The sequence below is a fragment of the Primulina eburnea genome, chromosome 18 (assembly GCF_022965805.1).
Source record: "Primulina eburnea isolate SZY01 chromosome 18, ASM2296580v1, whole genome shotgun sequence".
NCBI classification, from domain to species: domain Eukaryota; kingdom Viridiplantae; phylum Streptophyta; class Magnoliopsida; order Lamiales; family Gesneriaceae; genus Primulina; species Primulina eburnea.
The window spans coordinates 5,627,882-5,649,106 of record NC_133118.1 but is presented as its reverse complement, the minus strand read 5'-3'; the positions used below and the strand labels follow the sequence as shown (position 1 = coordinate 5,649,106).

Here is a 21,225-nt window from a genome sequence, read left to right as displayed (position 1 = left end):
GTGGATCTACAATTTACATAGACATATGAAATTGGATACACGCCGATAGTCATAGTCTTGAGGGTCGAAAACTATGGGATTTCATAAATCGACATGCAATTCACTCTTGATAAATAATTAAAGACATATAATTACTTTATTGAGTAGAATTAGTTTGGCATAGCTCGAGAGTGTGTGTTCAATTGAATAGGAAATTATGTCGGAAGCATAAAATCAATATCGAACGAATTAATAAATTAACAAGGGGTAGGTGAACCGATATTCCCAACAAATTCATTTCTTATCGAATTTCACTCAACCATTTTAGTCATTATATTTCATTACTTGATTTTGAATAATATTTATTTGCAAGTTTATTTGATTTTAGTAGTAATAAAACACCCAATCACTTTTCGTTGCTAGAGATATAATAACTGAAAATAATAATTGTTAAATATAGTTTTCAGTGGAACGATACTCGTACTCACGTACACTATACTATAACTTGATATCGTGCACTTGCGATTAATTTTGAGCATATAAAACATATTTTTTATTAAAGATTTCACAGTGCAAGTTTTGCTCGATCAGGTTGTATGGGAGATATGCTTGCATCAACATGTCAATTGAGTTATCTTGAAATTATGTGAATGAAGTTTACTTGAAGTGCCAGCTACTAGAAACAGCATAACACACATGTTCACATTCAATCAAAAAATGTAATGTGTAAATGGCAATGGTGTGTGACTATTTGTTTTGAGTTTTGATCTTTGGAAATTATGCCAGAAAATTCATTGATATATGAATATGAGCTACACTCACCGGTGAACTTGTTTTTGTTTTTTGTGTTTGTCTTTAGTTATGTCTTGAAACTTATTTTGCTCTAGGGCCAGCAAAATATTAGTATGTGAAGGTTTATAGTTGTCAATTTTATGTGTAATTTCTCGTTGTTTTGTGTCCTCTTGTCGCATGGTTTTGATGTGTCATGTCAGTAATTTATTCATTTATTTCATAATTTGTATAATTGGAATACTCCTCATTCGAATTAGTTGTTTATAGGCAAAAACGACAAAAAGACGAACTCAAGGTGCTGGAGCAAAAACCGAGCAACAAAGGTCGTGCTAAGGATGGGAAAAACCAGTGCCGGCTATATGCATACATTGTGATAGCCATTCTGCAATTGGAATGACACAAAATAAAATGTATAATGGTAAGTCTAGGCATATACGTCGTAGACATAATACCATTAGACAACAACTCTCAACTGGAGTTATCTCTGTAGACTATGTAAAGTCAAAGGATAATATAGCGGATCCGCTGACCAAGGGGTTAGAGAGTTAGTTGCGAAATCGTCAATGGGAATGAGGCTCAAGCCTATAGAATAAATTGGTGCGAAGGAAAACCCAACTTACGGTGACTGGATATCCCAAAAACTAGGTTCAATGGGACAACCTAATCGCATTAATTTGGAGAATAACTGTGGGGGTTATCCCTAATACATTCCTATTATGAAACAATGAATGCTGAGGATAAGCTTACGGCTTTAATGATTCTGATAAGAAGCAATATAGAATCACCTATGTGAGAGAGAAGTGAGACCTCTTCGAAGGAATTGCAGGCTCAATTCTAGATCCTCTTACAGAACCAGTAGTGTGTTCATGACAAAAAACGAACACAATCATGAGAACTTAATAGTATCAGGGAGAGTCCTGTGTGAAGTATATCACAATTTACGCAAACGGATGTACAGTTCAAAGACATCACGTCTACTGTCAACCAGTGAATTAATATGCTTTCACAAAAGAAGGTTCAAAGGGTAACACCTACATATCCTATACAAGACTCAACTGTTGAACTTTATTAGAAAATCCTTTCGTATAACTTTCAATTCCATTCATGTGAGGGATTGTTGGATTAAAGGTATGAGTTTTCAGGCTTATGGGCTTTCCATGTGAGTGAATGGAAATTTGAAATGTGTGTTTGTCCCACATTGAAAAAATAAAGTAGTGTAGATAAGTTTATATTGTAGTACATTTTATGGAGGTGTAACAAAGATTAGTCAAGAGGCTCTCTCTCGCGCACTTCGGTGCAGGGAGGTGCAAAATCATGGCCCGATTTGGAGTGGAAAAAGGCTTGACTTGTGTACAAGCGTACGAGCGCGACCTGGGTACGTCGAATGTCGGACCGATCAAGGCGAAAATCGCCTAGCAGTCTATGCCATCTTTTGTTATATTTTTTTTCAGCTGAGACCTTTCACATGCCCTTGAGACCTTTCGCATGGCCTGGCTGTTGGTGCTTCATCTCCCCAACTCTTGGTGCTTTATCTACCATCATTAAGACAACCTTTGGCCTTTCATATGGATGGTGTTGACATGTATAAATAGGAGATGTACCAAGCCTAAAAAGACACACCGAAAATCCACTTTCTCTTTGTTGTGCATCTACGTTCTGCTGAACTACTGCTTCTGGTTCTGCCGAACTACTGCTTCTGGTTCTGCTGCAGTGCTGCTTCTACTGCAGTTCTGTTTCTGCACGTTTTGCAACAATTCTGCTTCTGCTCCGTCCACCGATATAGTTCAGGTACTGCTTTTGTTCGCTAGCATAGTGCTTTGTGCTGCAACTCTGTTGGTCTGCCCATTGTATCCTGGGAAACAGACGTCCGCTAAAACCTCGGAGCACATACCGGAGGGGGCGAATCTGTTTTAAGGAAACTGTACAAGCTACAGGCCTCGATTTGGTTTATTTTAAGCATTGTTGTAAGGTCCGAGATAATAAAGATGATATTATTTTAATCCGAGAGTATGTAATTGGAAACTTTTGGAGTGTTGAATTATATTCCAAGATGTTTGCAATTATTTAGGATTGAAATGGAATTATTTAGGATTGAAATTGAATTAAAAGATTAAGCGGGGGCCGATTTGCAAATAATGAAAAGTTGAGGGACTACAGTGCAATTAGCACTTGAGTGGGACACTTGTCATGCATTGAATATATAAAAATCTCGTTTCTCATTCAAAGACTCCAGCAAGAACGAACGAACTCCATAGCTATTCTCTCAAATTTCCTCAAAGCCTAGAAATTTATTGTGCAAGATCCGATTATCAGAATTTTGATCCGAACACGGTTCTGTGATTCTCTTGTCAACAGCTACAACTGGACGTAAGTTTTATTGAGTTTTGTTATCATTTGAAAAGATGATGTTGTAGGAATTTGATATAATTCATATATGATGTTCTTGACATGTTAGACATCGTAGAACCGAAGTCAGATCAGAAAACAGATTGATTCTGGAATTGTTATGATTTTTCAGATTATATTAATTGAAATTGAATAGATTTGGATTATAGACTGATTACAAATTGTATCGAATATGGGTTATGATTTGTAATTAATATCTGGTGATATGGTATTGACGGGAATACTGAGATTGTGCCGTTATGCCGCTGATTTGAGTTAATTCAGATTAATCAGATTCATAGTTGAATTGAGAATGGAATATTGATATTATGATTCTCGATATATCGTTTCAGATTTACAAAGACAGTCTTGAGTTCAGAACTGATATTGATATTGTGCCTGTTTTATATTGTCATTTCTAGATTGGGTATGGACAAAGTTGAAGGTGAGACTTTATCTTCGTCAGATCGCGAAGAGAAAGGTATAAATAAATGTTGATTCGGGATTGCACAACTCGAGTTGGGTTTGACTCGAGTTTCCCAAAATCGCATACTTTATTTGATTTCATTGATATTTGCAGATTATCAGATTGATATGTTTAGTCTATTGAATGATAGCAGAGTCAGAGTTTGAGTCTAGGGCAGATCAGTCTAGCTAGGGCAGAACCGTCGAGTCTTTCTCAGAACCGATAAGACTCTAGACTTACGGTGTATCGATGATCTTTAGATGTAGATCAACGTCTATTATAGACACTCGATACAGCATACCAAAGTCTAACTTAGATCGGGATCCCTAGATTAGAATGAGAGATGAGTTGAGTTGTAATGCCCAAGAATTTGATTACCGTAATCTATGATGATTTGGTGATAATGGATGTGATTATAGACATAAATGGATAAGCCGGGCGTAAGTGAATTCAAGCCAAGATGTTGGACAGAAATATTGGCGCCCGAGCGGTAGAAAGTAACCGCCCGAGCGCCAATGTTCATTAGCAATATGTCTCGGGCAGAATGTTTGGCGCCCGAGCGGTATAATATTACCGCCCGAGCGCCAACGTGTAATAAGCCAAGCTTCCGGGCAGAAAGTGTCACGCTCGAGCGGTACTTTCTTACCGCCCGAGCGCGAGGCATGCGAAACAAGAACTTGACATTTGGCCTCTTGCATGTACATGGATGTATATATATATATATATATATATATATATATATATATATATATATATATATATATAAATATATATATATATATATACATACGAATTCTTCATTATTCCTTCAGAGTTTTAGAAAAGGAACCGAGAGGCTTCGCAGAAATCCTTACGCCTTTATATTTCGATCCGTCCGTCTGATTTCGAATCCGACTTCGGTATCGAGTTCCTAGCGACGTAGGCTACAACTGGACGTAAGTTTTACTACGTTTTGACATGTCTTGAAATTATGATGTTGTTAGAATTGAATACACGTCATATATGTTGCTCTTGACATGTTAGACAGCATAGAATCGAAGTCAGATTAAGAAACGGACTGAATATGAACTTGTTATGATTTTCAGAATGAGATTGAATAAGAATTGATATCCAGATTGAGTGATTATCGATTATGAGATATTAGAATTGATATCTGACTGATATGATAGGGCTGGATATATTGAGATTATGATGTTATGTTGTTGAAACAGAATTTGATTGAATTCTGTTTGTATCCAGTATTAATTGAGTGGTGTATTGATACCATACCCTCGATATTGTTATTGTCAGACTGAGTATTGACAGGCTTGGGGTTCGAGACTTCGACAGAGCCAGAATATCAGAAAGAAATGTATAAATTATGTTGTGTTGGGATTGCACAACTCGAGTGAGGTTTGACTCGAGTTTCCCTAAATCACATACTTAGTTTATTACATTGATTCTTGTAATTGATGAGATTGATGTTTGTTGTCTATTGATTTATAGACACTGCATGTAATGACTGCTGATTTGCTAGTCATTGATTGATTTGCTTAGATACTGACTGTATGTATTGATTACTGAGTCGTTGAGTCATAGGCTGATTCGCCTAGTCACCGGCTGATTCGTCGGGTTATTGTCTGATTCGTCCATTATAGGCTGATTCGCCTAGTCACCGGCTGATTCGTCTGGTGATTGACTGATTCGTCTAAACTTAAGCTGATTCGCTTCATTACAGGCTGAGTTGTCTGATTATTGGCTGATTCGCCTAATTACTGGCTGATTCGTCAGGTTATTGACTGAGTCGTCAATTCTGCGGCTGATTCGCCCAGACACTGGAGATATTAATTATATCGATGCCGTTTAGGGATTGATTCATTCCTATCGACTGAGATTCGATATAATACCTATATCCAGACATCGGGATCCCTAGGATAGAGTTGAGTCGAGTCTGAGACGACGCGTCAGTGGAGTCGAGTCTGAGACGACGCGTCGGTTGAGTTGAGTCTGATATGACATGTTGATTTACATTGTTTATGTCATTCATGATTATTGAATGTTTGATATGAATTTATGTTTCTGATTTGAGACATGTTATGAATACTTCTTATATAAGCTTTCGTATATGCTTTTATATGACTGCATGTTTACATTGTTTATACTGGGATATTTATATCTCACCGGAGTTATCCGGCTGTTGTCTTGTTTGTATGTGTGCATGACAACAGGTGGGGTTGGATCAGGGTCAAGAAGAGGATGATAGAAGATTAGATAGCGTGGAGATCCGGGCTTCGAAGCAACATAGGATTCAGCACTGATATGTAGTTGAACCTAGTTGAATTCTTGTAGATAACGCAAGATTTGTAGGTTCATGTTTAATATGTAATTTGAGTAAATTACATTACGTTTCCGCTTTGTATTTTAAAAAAAAAAAAAATTAGACCCTGTTTTATAATTGATTAATTAGTCCCAAACATGATTAAGAACTTGATTAGCGTCCGGGTCCCCACATGAGTCTTAGATATTGAGACTAGAATTGGATTTACAGATCAGTAATGATTTATGTACAGATCCGTAATAATTTATGTTTCGTAGATTACGATTCATGTTTTATTTACGGACGGTATTGATACATGTTGTTTGATTATGCTATATGTGATAATTTATAATTCATGCTTTTATGTCTTATATGATTGCATGTATACATTGTTTATACTGTGATATTTATATCTCACCGGAGTTATCCGGCTGCTGTCTTGTTTTGTATGTGTGCATGACAACAGGTGGGGCAGGATCAGGGTCCAGAAGATGAGGAGAGATCGAGATTAGAGTGGTGATCACGGACTTAGATGTAGATAGGTTTTATTACTTGAATGTAGTAGTTGAACCTAATTTTCAATTAGAGGCATGTTATACAAGATTTGTATTATTATACTAGTTTGTATAATAGATTGATTCCATTACCTTCCGCATTTTTTAAAAAAAAATTTAGACCCTGTTTATCTTAACTGATAATTAAACCCCAAAGATGATTAAGAAGATGATTAGCGTCCGGGTCCCCACAATTGTACTACTGTTTTGATTCACTACATTGATTTGCTGGTTTTATACATAGCTATCTGTTCTTTTCTGTTCTGTTCTGTTCGGTATATTTTGAACAACTTTACTTACATCCCAATAAAAGAATGTCTATCAAGTAAGCAAACTCAACCCACTGAACTCGTCCGAACTGGCTTGAAATTTATATGCATGCACCTGAAACTAAGATCATCCTGCTCGAACCGAAGAGGTGGAGCTCGGGCCTGCAAGTTATGCACCTTAGCTCCACCCTTTCCTCCCCGAAATTCGACTAAGTGTATTGACAAATAAAAGGTGGGTTTCGCCCCTCACCTACCTTAAAGGAGTGTTTGGTACAAATTACTAGACCGAATTTTTGTTTCTAACACTAGTTATACCAGTGTTTGGTATGATTTTAAATAAGTTGACTCAATCCAATGAAGGAGGTATAAACCTCTATGTGGTAATTATCTATCTTTTTTCTAATCATTTTCTTATTTTCAACTTTAGCATCAGGCGTGTTCAAACTTCGTATAAAACTGAAAAAACAGAAAATCCAAATCGAAAAAACCAAACACCGAACCGAAAGTCGAATTTTGTAATTCGGATATAGATGTTAAAACCGAAGTTTATTTTAATTTAGATAATTGTATCAAAACCAAATTAATCGACCAAAATAACCGAACTATTGTGGCAGAAAATGAATCGAACTGAAAGAGTATATATTGGATTATATATTTCTAAACCGAAACCAAAATAAAAAATCGAAAATCGAACAGAACCGAACGATGAACACTCCTATTTACCAATTATCTTACACCCAAAAATACCCAATAATATTCTCTCTGGTTATAATTTTATCATGAAAGAATGGTAATTTGGTTCAAAGTTACTAAAAGTCCTAATTTATCCGACACACAAAAATCATACAAAACATATTTTTTTTTTATCACCATCTATTAAATTTCCACATCAATCATTCTTGTTATCATTTATGTACTAATCATTTAATAATCTCATCATTCGAACCAAACTTAACCTTAAGAGACAAAAACAACTCCCTATGTCCCTGTACATTCTATAACATATTTATTATTTCTTTGAATTTGGTAAGGAGAATAATGTGATCTTAATGTTAAACCCTTGTTTGGTTCGTTTTTATTATTATTATTATTATTATTATTATTATTATTATAAAACTCATCTCTCAAATGGGAAATTAAACTCACCTGTCAGTAGTACTCCAGCTATTAGGGTTTCGTAATTGTATGTTTTCCAAAGGGTATTTATTGTAGGCAAATAATCTATAATTTATATCATCTTCAAATATCATATAAAACATCATATTATTTTATTACCATATAATACATTTCATTATTTATAAATAGATCGAGTATTCAACACTGAAAACTCTTGTGAATTACTTGACATGTGTTACTTGACATGTGTTACTGTTGCTGTGCAATAATTGTCTATCTGTTAGATAGAACGATCGAATCATGACACTTGAACTGTTATACAATTTAAAAATATTTGAATTGCACTGTTACCATCAACGATCCTATGGCACGTGGAACAAAATCTAATACTACCCTACTTCGCATTTTCACAAATAGGCCTCCATAAAGATGGGAGAAAATGGAGAAGACACTTAGTTAAAATCAAATTAAATATCTCTGGTATTTTTTTTTGGGTTCATTTTTTCCTATGCTTCTTTAGTTTATTATAAATATTTTTTTTATGCTTCCTACTTATACTTTATCCCAAAATAAATCTCCTAGTTGCTCCTAGACCATACACCTTACATTAATGTTACAAATCACATTTCCTATATCAGTGAGTTACTGATCCATTAACTGGCTCTACTTCAGGTATTACTGTTTGTTCAACGACAAAACGGTCGACGATTCTTACAGTGTTAACAGGATCCTGCTGAGAGGAAACAGATCGCCATTTGCTTGGATGCTTTCTGAGGTAGCTAAGGTTTTGTGGCTGTTTCGACTCTCCCTCCCAGTTAGGATCCAGCTTCCACTCTTTTGGAACCTGCACAAAACTCAGGAGACTAAGCTGGGAATTCAGATTTCATATTTAATCAACTGTCAGAAACTGTGCAGCATTAGTTTTATACTTTATCGACTGCAAGGGTGAAGACTTCAAGGTCGCCTTTCGAGTCTATGTGGAATCGTGTAAATGACTTGTAGTTAGCGATTCGCAGGGATGAGAATGCTTCGTCAAAGTGTATGTGAAGCCAATTGATGCAGATATAGAGGTAGCTTCCAAAAATCAATGACACGATGGGAGTCGAAAAGACCCAGAAATAAAGGAAGACGGAAGCATAATAAATGGCAGCACCTCCTCGGGGAAGTGAATCCATCCCATTCTTGCAGATGTTCTTCCTGGTGACAGCCATCACCTGAAAATTGGTGGACATAAAGCAAAAGATAAAATTACAGATTGAGAAAGAAGCATGACCGTGAGTCCTTTTTATGCCAACCTGGAGCATACATATAAACCTTGAAATTTAACATAAATCAATGCCCTTCGCATATCGTTGTGTGGGGCATATAAAAATCCAAAACAGTAATGAGTCAGAAAAGATTTCTCACCTCAGGAACATCGAAAGCGGACATCAGATACTTTATGCATGCTGGATATAGGCCAAAAGTCCATTGCTCCATGCGTGCTCTGAGGCCTGTTGGATCCGGAAAATGCTCACTCTCAACAGATCGATACCACTCATATAAAGTGTGATAACCTGAGAAATTTTAAATTGCTTAGGTGACAATGGGTACCATCAATGAAGTATCAATGGAAATGTGAGCATGGTATCGTCGAACAGCTAGTCAAAAATAGAAATTTTAAAATATGCGACGGAAAAATGTATATGCATAAACGAATGAAAACTGAATCAATAAATTAAAAGAAAAAATATCCCACAGATACACATGCAAATTTCTTTCTTTGGAAAAAAATTTTAATTTATTGATATTGTGAAACTATCACCTGCATTTGCCAATAATTTATGCTTGATACATGTCTCAATCCCCAATTCCAAAAGCAACATTAAAATCAACGCAGCAGCCAGGTGCGCAGACACATGGAGTATGCCAATTATTATTCTTCTCTTTCGAGACACTTTTGAGGGCACAAAGGTGATGGCAATAACTAACAATAAAAAAGCGCCGGCTGATGATACATACGACCATCCCAGCATATAGGTGAAAGCATCCCATACCGTGCCAAAGAAGCTTCTTAGATGGCCAGAAAATGTATCATCTCGTAACATATGTCCTAGCTTACACTAGAAAAGAAAAGGAAACTGGTGAGACATCCATATATTGAGTATATTGTAATAATGTTGTCAAATGTTTACCTGTGGAAACATGGAAAAGGCCAAGATGAAATATAAAAAGCCACCGATTGTATCAAACTGCCAATTTTTCTTCCGAAACTTCAATATATTCCCTAAAGCAATCTGCACCAAAATTCCAATAACTAGTGTCAATTATGATTTAAAAGGATAGCAATTTACACATAGTTTGTATCACAAAACTGCTGATGCACCCTGCTTGAGTCTTCAAATGAAGGGTAAGATGCCTTGCTTTCATACGTAGTCCCGTATAAATTGTTGAAATTACTAAAGACATGAGTGGGATGCAAAAATGCCCCACCACAACCATTAACAAGTAAATGTTGCACATGTACGGGCTTCTCTGACTGCACATATGAATGGCGCATGTAATGATGCAAGTCTCCTGCCATTCTGAGCTTACACCTTCCTTTCAAATGGTCACATATCAGATGGGTAACATTCTTCCCACTCGTGTCTTCCCAGTACCAGTCAAGAAGCCAATTAGGTTCGTGGGTCATGATAATCACAGAATCAGAGTCTCCAACCTAAAAAACAAATAAGAAAAAGTCAAGAAAGACCTCGGACAATGCTGAGATGGAAGTTTCTGCGTTGAATTAGTTCCCTTAACCATCATAAAAAGCAAACTAACAAATCCACCATTTAAAATAATAGCAAAAATTGGCAATAACACGATACATAACAATCTTATGTTTCTTACTAGGTGATTACAAATTAACTACCCTTAGAAGAGCCACCTATTTGAAGAGTTCCATCTGCAGAATTAATTTACAGACACCTGATATCGTGTCCATAATACAAAATCAAAGGGAGCATCAGATACAATTTTCTCCAGGTCCAATTTCATAACCTTCAGAAATCGTATGTTAATATAATCATCAAGGATAAGATATTATGATAAATTCTTAATTAAGATGTTGGATGATGCCCAAAATCTGCTAATCCAAACCAGAGACCATAGGTGAACTGTAACTTAAAGTGACCGACACATCCATTGAAACTTTGTAATTAATTAATTCAAACACCAAACTTAGATAATTGTGGATCACACATTGTTCTTCACATCATTATATGTGCATATATTTGAAGGAAAGCACCCTAACACATTGTTGTGATTACATAACCTTAATTATAGTATCAGCAACACAACTAAAGACATTCACTTTCAGATTCATTTCAGTATTCCAGCACGAGGACAACTAAATCTAGATAATTAGAAATGTTACCTTTTCTTTAATTAATTCTGAAAAAAACTTGAATTGGTAGACATCAATATCGCAATGCAAAGCAAGATCAAGACCAAAGACCCACCATCCTTTGGGTAGCTGAAGGGCAAAATAACTTTTCTTTTGAGGCATAAACCATCCACCTAACCAGCTCTTGTGACAAATATATCGCATAAACGTCTGAAGCCCATCAAACCAATCTGAAAATCACAAAGATGCTTGGCTACATTACACATTCATGAGCAAAAGATCGATTAATACAGAGAAATTAAACGACGGAGAGCATAAAGAAGATAAAAAAACAGAAGATGCCTATGGCACCAAAAAGGAATAAAGGAAGAAGCCCAAAGTGCAGGCCAAGAACCGAAACAAACCATGATTTCCAGGTATGAGAAAGCACTGAGGCCCATCATACTGTTTCAAAGAAGACAACCCATGAGGCAATTCCGGTTTGTTTATAGCTATATGTTCCTTCTTATACCAAACTGGAGGTTGCAGAGCATATTCAAAGGGACGAAAAAGACGATTCTCATATGTGAATTCAGATGGATTGGGATACCTGGATAAAAAAACACGAAATTCAATGCTTAATCTACCTTACAATGAAGTTAAAACCCTTCATCAGGTATGCTGAAATTAAACAAGTACAATATCCAAAAGCATCTAAGGCACACGTATTGATTGTTGATGAAGACAAAACTAAAAAAGTTGCCCGCACTTCATATTAACTGGCACTTTTTTCTGAGAAGGATAAGTGACATGGAAAGTGCTTTTCAGGATCAGTCTGAAATAACACCTTGTACAGTTACATTGCAACATGAGCCAAAGGTGCTAATCTCAGGAACATAGCACAATCTGATTTGTTTGACAGATAAAATTACTTTAATGTGTCTATTGACATTATTATAGACACTTACCTTTCAAGCGACCACTCGTCAATGAGTACGTTTAACCATTAGATATAAGGCAGATAGAAATGCAGATTAGTGGATTTCATTGCCTGAAGATATCCAATCTGCTATATCTTACTTATCCAACCTTCTGGTGATTATAAACCTGATCTGTTAAATCATTCACTTAACCAAATACCTAGCATCTTGTCTCAAGAGGATAACTGGATGTTCTGAGACCACCCTCTTTGAATGAACTCAAATTCATTCTTTTTATTTGGCACAAACCCCAACAGTGTTGCGCAGGTGCCGATCTGTTTTCAGTATTTTTTTCCCCCAAAACTATAGGGAATTTGTCAAGGGGGATCAATGAGAAGCAATTCTAGATTTTAAGAGGTTCTCTTTAGCCCAAAAGCTTCACCTATAATAGGAGTACGAATGAGACAAGCTCGTGAAATTTTATCAGCTCAAACTTGATTACAAAAGATTGAACTCGAGCACAACATAAACGGATTCAGACTAAGCCTGCGAACTCAGATTCTGCTTATAAAATTTTTTTATAAATATGTTAGCAAGCTCAAATCATGAGTTAGACTTGCAACGTTACGAACAAAATCATGTCCAAAATGTTTAACAGTAGACTTTCTAGCTTGCTACCTAAGATCATTTTCTGCTCATGAAGTGGAATTACCCATTGTAGGTATACAGTGGGGGGTAATGTTACGACAGGCTCCAATGACTTTCTCTATGACAAGAAGACCCCATATCTCCTGCACATCGCAGCTGATTTCTATCAAGATGCCTGCATGACCTTTTTTTGTCTAAATCCCCCATCAAATACAAGCCTAAAGTTAGTCACCTTATCATCTCACTAGATGATCATGTTGCCACCCACACATGCTTTCTTTCCTGATCTGTATGAAAAAGTCTCAGGCCAGAAGCAGCTTCACTATTTAGAACAGCAGCACCACTGCCAGTGGGAGTGCAGTCCAAGGTATTACTGGTTTCGCCAAAAAGACCTTCCAGGTTCGTGTCTTGGAACGACCTTTAGCGCGCTAAAGTCATTTTTTCCATGGTTTACTTCTGAAAGCCCATGAATCTACCTTGGGGTGGAATAGTCAAGCCCATTTGCCAGGAAGTGGTTTGATGCAATTAAAAAGCTTTCCGCTTTACCTGTTCCAGGTAATGAATTCACCTAAAACGACAGTCAAAGCACTTTTTGATCTCATCCACCTATGTGGGAAAATATCCTCAAACTCAATTATTGTAAGGACTAATTTCCAGTCTCCATCTCAAGATCTCCTTAGTTCTACTGAATGTTTGCGGTTTGCTATGAGGAAGAGGATGACCTTTTTTCGAGATATGGAGAGGGTAACTTCTTCTTTAGGCAGGGTTGCAGGTACGGTGACTCTCCATTATGTCTGATTCTTGACTTGGAGTTCTGCCTATTAGTTATGGCTAACTACTTGATAGCTGCTTCGTTTAGTTCATAGTTATTTGTTCTACACGCTAGTTACATCTAATGATGATCCTTACAGAAGGTCTTGGAATAATTTAGGTCTCTAAGTCCTTGGTTTCAGAAGCAGAATTTTAACCAAAGTAACAGCAAAATGGGACATTTGGCGCAAGTGGTGATTGAGGCACAATTGTGAGGCATCAAGCAGTGTTCTAAATGACGGTCGAAGCAACCGTCTAGGCGGTGCCTAGGCGGTAGGCGACCGTCGACCGCACCGCCTATGGATAAGGCGGGTGTTTTAGGCGGCCCAAGCTATACGGCGTTGGCGAGGTGGGTCGAGGCGGCGAGCAGGCGGGTCGAGGCGACGAGCAGGCGGGCTAGGCGGGCGAGGCAGTCAAGATTTTTAAGTTGTAGTCAACAATTTTAAAAACCTAGTCAAAGTCAACTAATTTTAAATATTAAAACCCTAGCACACCTCACTTTCTTTATTTTATTTTTGGTTTTCACAGTCGACTCTTAACTCTAAACCACCACACACAATCCACCCACCGCCGTCGACTGTCAGAAAAATAATTAAAAAATTTAAATTTAGTTTTTTTGTAAAAATAACTATATTACTTTGTTAGCATAATAGCATTAATATGATGATGAATCTTTATTCTTTATTAATTGCATATTATCTAAATGATATTATATTTTGTACTTAAACATTATTTAATTGCACATTTTATGTAAAAATGATTATATTGCATGATTATCTATAAAAAATTACTTAAAAAAATTCAACCGCCTCGGCGGTGCCCAGGCGGTCACCGACCGCCCCACAACGCCTCCCGCCATTTACAACCTTGGCATCAAGTCAATACCTGATCGAAGAATAGATGGCATCTCTCCGGCATATGAACAAAAATTACAGCCAGCTTAAAAGAAAATAGCACTTACTCCTTTTTAAAAAAACAAGAAGAGAGATTCTAACAAGTTATACCAGATGCATCAAGTGATACCAGTCATTGTTAGATTACAGCCAAAGCAAATGGTCCTTTAAGGTCAATTGATGCCTTTCAAAAGACATCAAAACTCATAGACTAACGAATAACTCATTGAATTATATTTGGAAAATAATCAAATTATTTAAATCACTGCCTATTTGACGAGATAAATCGTTCCCTTCATCGTCACACACTTAAAAAACAATAATAAAAAAATACTACCAGAGGAAAGGCAAGGTATCGAGCTTACGCAAGATCACCTCCAATAAGGAGCAGGTTACCACGGGGCAGCATAATTGGTGAATCATCACTCCAAACTCTAACAGAGGGCTGAGCAAGAAGTCGTGCAACGCTATAGGAAGAATTTCCACCGTCGCCAGTATCAGCCATAAAATCAAACCATAATTCGTCTCTCTCGCTAAACTGGTCATATAAAAGATCCTCATGCTTCCCTCCAACTTCAGCCCTGCTCATTGCAGCCTGCAGCAATAGGGTAATGGGATATCACCAAAAAAAAGGCACCATATCTAGTATATTAACATAAAATAACAGCATGTTGCAGGATACACAATAAAACTAATTATGAGAATCAAGAAGATATACTTTTTAAAAGAAAAATATGAGAGTTTCACAAATACGCATTCAGATTATAGCTCTTTCTTCAATAATTAGATCCTTCATTGAGAGACAAATCTTTAAACGAAATTGCATTGAGTGTGCAAAGTCAAACTTACGTTGACGAATAAATTTCAATCAGAGCATCAATAATATGAAAATGAAACTTTCAAATACCTGCATCATACGCATGTCAAAGCGTCCAACAAACACAGTAACTGATACAAGGAGGTCAAAAACTGTCTTGAATAAATCAGCAGATGTCCTGCATTACAGAAACTGAAAAATTACAATGACTGAGGAAACGTATGGAAATAAAGATAGATAGAGAGAGAGTGGGCATACCCCGAATACCAAGGAACCATCTCCAAGAAATCAGGCTTCATTTGCTTTTTCTTCAACTTGTCAAATTCTTTTTGTGATACAGGGTGAGTAAGAGCCCATCTATTGATTAGAGAATGTGATCAACATAGAGAATTTAATCAATTAGAACTTGACTTCATTAAAAAGGAGAGTTGATGAAACAACATTTAAATAATTATCATGTTAGTTACTATTTGAAACCTTGCACACTCAATCTTAATGCAGCAAGAAAAGGTAGAAGCAAACAAAGCACAGCAGTATCTTAAAAATAATGCAACGATGCCAAGAAGATTGGTGACTCTTGCACTCACCCCCTAAGCTACATAAAGTTGGATGGAAAAAAAATTAAACGCCAACACTTCTCAAAGAAAGATATGAAAGGAAAATGCACTCGCCTCCTAAGTTACATAAAGTTGGATGAAAGAAAAAACTTAATGCCAACACTTATCATAGAAAGATATGAACGGTAATATAAATCCACGGTGCTCATAATTTTTCTTGCATCTGTATGAGGACCTTTGAAGACAACAAACTGGAGGCGAAAGAAAAATAATACAATTTATGAAATAGAAAAGAAAGGGATTAGTTGACTCTCACCCGGTCGATCTCTCCACAACATAATTTGCCATGTAGAGGCCTATGAAAGTTGCCCATAATGAATATATAGGAGAAATTTCATCTGGTGATTCTTCACACGAACCACTACAAGTTAACTGAAACAAGATGAATGCAAACACATAGCCCCAGTTAAGATCATAGACAAGTATCATAAGAAAATCATAAATGTGTGTTCGGATAAAAGATATAAATGCGGGTGATTCAAATCTGTAGCAAGCGACTTGCTTGGATATTTTAAAATCCATGGATTTGAAATTCCTTAGTTAAAATTTCAAGTTACTTTTTCTATGACAACATTGGATTTCAATCTTTAGTTGATGAATTAATTTGAAATACAACACTCCATATCCATTTCTCGGATCAAAGACTTCAATTCAAATGCAGCTAAATATCAAAAGAATAAGCCATACCTCTCCATAAATGACCCACTTGGACAGAAACGGATAATCACTGGCAGAACCAACGGGAGCAAACCAAGATTTGCAAACTTCTTCTTTAAACTCATTCATACGTATAAATTTTGCAAGCCATGTATTAACTTCTTCTTTGTTCCATCGAGTAAACCAGCCAGAGAACCTCCTATCAAATGTCTTGCCTCTCATAATAGCACTGTTACCACAGTGGCTATAAAATACACAACATGCTACACTTATAACCTACACAACAATAAGTCAAGAAATAAGATCCAAGAAAGTTTGTTTTTATCAGGATGCGCTCATTGGACTTACAGCGCAATTTTGAAGAATTGTAAGTATGGCAGGTCTCCTTCCAGCCACGCGAGCAACAAGTCCAACATACCAGAGGCCAAGAAAGATTACGTGGAAAACAAGAAGAAATAAAATGGAAGATAAATAGATTGTTAAAAACAGAGATAGGTTCATCCTCATATCAACTCCCATCGATTGAAAACTAGGAAGGTGATATAAGGCAGCCACCAATATCCAGGCTATATACCTACAAAGTGAAACACCAACATTATCAAACTTCGTTAGATTTACGTTTTAGTTTCTAATCAGATTTGATGATATTCAACAAAATAAATAGCTCAAAAAGGGATACCTACCAGCGACTGAAATTAGAATAATTCGGTTTGATTGTTTTCCCTATAAAAGGAGAAGAGAAAAAATAGAAGAATCCAAGCAAGCAGGCATAGATCGACCACCATTTAATGTTGCTGTCTAACTTCTGGATAAGCGTATGCATATTTTCGGAGGATATGAAAAATAAGCAACCAATAAAAACAGCAATGACCGCATGCCGTGAATGCTGATGCGGATACGGATATGTGTGAGTGAAAATAGTCCTAACTGTCTCCATATTTAGAGTATCTAGTAAACCACTAGGCTGTCTGTCAGGCCCCATTGTAGAATATTGAAATAAGCTAACTTCTGCTTCGTAATGTTGCCAGATACTTCAATCCGCAAGAAACAACTGCACAACAGAGATCCCCAAGTCGGAATACTGCTGACAATCTTTAAAAAGACATACCATGTATAGAACAATGAATATCTTAATTTAACACAGTTAAGTTATGCATAAAGAGTCCTCGTATAAACAGAGTGATCTAGGCAAAAATGTTCCCTTCTCACACAATCCCCAGAAAATGTCAAGTAAATTAGAAGAACGTTCAAGTCTCGGACACCGCACAATCAACAACATTCAGAGTAAGGATCAGACAGAGTACGCCAAGCAACATAAACTATAATAATTGTCATCAAACGTTGCCGATATTCCTAAACCAAGAAAGTCTACAGAATACACAGCACCAAATTATTCCAATATGACGCTTCATTCAAGTAGTGCCAGAACAAACCAACAACCTAGTGAAGCAATTAAATTTAACAAATCAATCCACGAACTTTGATAACAAAACCAGGAAACTACAAAAGCCAAGAACTCAATACATAAATAGGGATCCGCGAGCATAACCAGCAATTGGGTTTTTCTTATTCCAATCGACATTGACACTGGCATGCTGAACAAACCCAAAAGGAAAAATAAAAATAAACAAACATCCACAGAACACAGAACTTCCGCAAGTGTATCAAAGATACCTGATTCAAGGAAGATGAGATAGAGCGAGATAACCCAGAAAGCAAGCGTGTTGAAAAGGAAAATGAAATATTTCAGAGATCAAGAAACAAGAATCAGCCTACATCTGAGAGTTATTTCTTGAGAGAAAAAAAAAAGGAACAATTCCATAATCGAACCGCATATTCTTCGAACTCAGAACTCCCTCGTACCGAACCCAGAAACTATTTGGAATTTTTTTTAGAGAACTCGGATCACTTTCGTATTTAAATTGGATTTTTGCGTTTACTTTTTTTTTCAAGAACTTTGACAGCTTGGTAGGTAGGTTTGTTTTTTTTGCTTTTTTTAAATTTTGAATATATACATATTTAATAACTTATTTTGAAAATTATTTTAAAACTGATATAATTTATATTATATTCCAAAAATCAAAGATATCCTTAAAATAAAAAATTTAACTTTTCCTATTTAAATTTTAATCTATTAATTCATAAATTTTTTATCTTCTTAAAATAATTTTTTATTTTCATTTATTTTGATATGATATGAAACCATATAGTTGAAAGCTGACCAAGCCGGACAATGAAATTCATTAGTCGTAAAACGTTACAAAGTTGTTTTTATTTGATGGAATTCTTTCTAAGTTTTTTTTCTATAGAATACGAATAAAATCAAAAAGTTCAACGTTGATATCTTTTTTTTTTTTTTTTTTCCTCATTGGATTTATCTTGTTAACACGTCGATCTCATAATAACAAAGAAGGACAAAAATACGATAAGTAGAGCCGATTGAATGGTGGATTGGTCGGGGACGACCCATCCATCTCTATCTAATGATACTATTATATGAGAGGCTAGATGAAAAGTTCTCTTAATCGTGAAGTCATGTGACTCGAGAAAGCTTGGAAGGCACCTCTTTTCTTGATAAACAAGTTATATATATTTATATATATATTCAATTATTACTTTTTTTATTGGTAACTAATTGACGTCATAGTTTTTGGGTTTGCAAAAATAATAATAAAATAATATATTCATATATAGCATAATACGTAAGGGCAGAAATTATAGTTCTTAATTATTATTTTTCCTATTTTATAATCAAGTGGATATAATTTGTTGTGTATACCAAATTGGAATTGAGTTCTAACTAGAGCTATTCACAAGTAGTTTTACACGTATACATCCTCGTTTTGACTCTCACCTTGACAAATGTTCAAAAAAATTTGTCAAACGGTTATTGTTTTGTTAAAAAATACGACCAAGACTTGTTTAAATATTATACATATATATATATATATATATATATATATATCTGTGTGTGTATAAGTATATGTATATGTATATGTACGTAGGAACACAAGAATAAAAGAATTTGTTATCAATAATAACTGATACCCCCATAAGGATCTGAGTCATGGACGATGTGGAGTATTAAATGGATAGCTCAAATCAGAGTCAATATTTCGAGTGCTATCTTCATCAACCGGGCATTTATCCTCTTCCCGGACAATCAAGAGCCCGAGCTCTTATACAAGCTCTCGGGTACCTGCGGAGGAGGTGGATTATGTCCTCCGAGAAATTCATGAGGAGTATTGTGGCGAGCATCTTGGAGGAGTAGCATTGGCCCGGAAAGCAATGCTTGCTGGATTCTGGTGGCCTACTATAAGCCAGGATTCTGCCCGAGTGGTCCAGGCTTGTGACGGCTGTCAACATCATTCAAACTTTCAGAATAGCCCGGCCACTCTCATGAAGCATATCTGGGCTTTTTGCCTTTTTGATCAATGAGGTATGGGCATTGTGGGTCCCTTTCCAGTTGTCCGGGCTCAGAAGAAGTTTATTTTAGTGGTTTTGGATTATTTTTCTAAATGGATTGAAGCCGAGCCCTTGACCAAGATTACTGAGCAGAAAGTTTTAAAGTTTCTATGGAACAATATTTTGTGCCGATTTGGAGTCCCCAGGAGACTAATCTCAGAAAATGGGAGACAGTTTCAGGGAAAGAAGATCACAACTTGGTGCCAGGAAATGAAAATCACCCAGTCATTCACCTCTGTTGCTTACCCTCGAGCCAATGGTCAGACAGAGGTTGTGAACAGGATCATTGTGCAAGCCTTAAAAACCAGGCTACATGGCAAAGGAAAAGACTGGGTAGAGGAATTGCCTAGTCTTCTCTGGGCATATAGAACTACTCTCCGAGCACCTACTTAAGAGATTCCTTTTAATTTGGTATATGGGTCTGAAGCAGTTCTTCCAGTCGAGATTGGACAAACTTCTTCCTGGGTAGAATCTTACCGGGGTGATAATGATCAATGTCGAGCAATGGAATTGGACTTAGTGGAAGAAAAAAGAGAGCGGGCCCTAATTCGAATGGAAGCTTATCAAGGCCGGGTTATGAAATCATATAACAAGAAAGTCCGAATCCGAGACTTCCAAGTAGGAGATCTGGTTATGCAGAAAGTTAATCCAACGGGAGATGTGAGAAAGTTGGAAGCTCAGTAGGAAGGACCTTACAGAATAACTCGAAGAGTTAGCTCGGGAGCTTTTTATCTTGAAGATGCTCAAGGACATTCTCTCAAAAGATACTGGAATGTATTTAATTTAAAGAAGTATTATGCTTAACAAATGTAATTATTTGTTTGAAGATATAATGAAAGATCTGTTCTTCCCAGAAAAAGTGTTTGAATATGATAATCAAGTCTGAGAGGTACAAATTCCCGGCTAATTAATAAGCCCGGGGCACCACACCTTGGCTCGGGACACAACACCTCGACCATTCCTAAGTCCAGTGACATGATCCACGGCCCAAGGCTCCGTACCTTGGTTATTCATAAGACCCTGGCTCGGGGCACCACACCTCAACTATTCCCATGTCCCGGGACATGATCTCTGGCTCAAGGCTGCGTACCTTGGTTATTCATAAGCCCAGGGCACCACACCCTGGCTCGGGCCACCACACCTCGACCATTCCCAAGTCTCGGGACATGATCCCCGGCCCAGGGTTCCGAACTCT

At 36.6% G+C, this 21,225-nt stretch overlaps 2 protein-coding genes across 3 annotated transcripts; one reads left to right on the top strand and one right to left on the bottom strand.

Moving 5' to 3' along the window:
* Window positions 1-8,313: 8,313 nt before the first annotated feature.
* Window positions 8,314-18,498, bottom strand: LOC140819336 (uncharacterized). Of its 2 annotated transcripts, XM_073179376.1 has the most exons (16): window positions 18,240-18,498; window positions 17,249-17,616; window positions 16,914-17,139; window positions 16,596-16,841; window positions 16,165-16,280; window positions 15,550-15,648; window positions 15,382-15,469; window positions 14,840-15,069; window positions 11,629-11,813; window positions 11,255-11,454; window positions 10,223-10,555; window positions 10,032-10,133; window positions 9,662-9,959; window positions 9,265-9,413; window positions 8,787-9,071; window positions 8,314-8,701 (listed from the first exon to the last, which is right to left on the bottom strand). In XM_073179376.1, exons 2-16 carry the CDS (start codon window positions 17,545-17,547, stop codon window positions 8,492-8,494), a joined length of 3,066 nt encoding a protein of 1,021 aa, XP_073035477.1. In that variant the 5' UTR covers window positions 17,548-17,616; window positions 18,240-18,498; the 3' UTR covers window positions 8,314-8,491. The 2 variants fall into 2 exon arrangements, with proteins under 2 accessions (XP_073035477.1, XP_073035478.1); XM_073179377.1 differs by lacking the exons at window positions 17,249-17,616; window positions 18,240-18,498 and having other exon boundaries at window positions 16,596-16,809; window positions 16,914-17,090.
* Window positions 18,499-20,006: 1,508 nt separating this feature from the next.
* Window positions 20,007-20,714, top strand: LOC140819064 (uncharacterized). The gene is made up of 2 exons (XM_073179077.1): window positions 20,007-20,346; window positions 20,461-20,714. The coding sequence occupies exons 1-2, from the start codon at window positions 20,007-20,009 to the stop codon at window positions 20,712-20,714; spliced, it is 594 nt and encodes a 197-aa protein (XP_073035178.1).
* The last annotated feature ends 511 nt before the right edge of the window (window positions 20,715-21,225 follow it).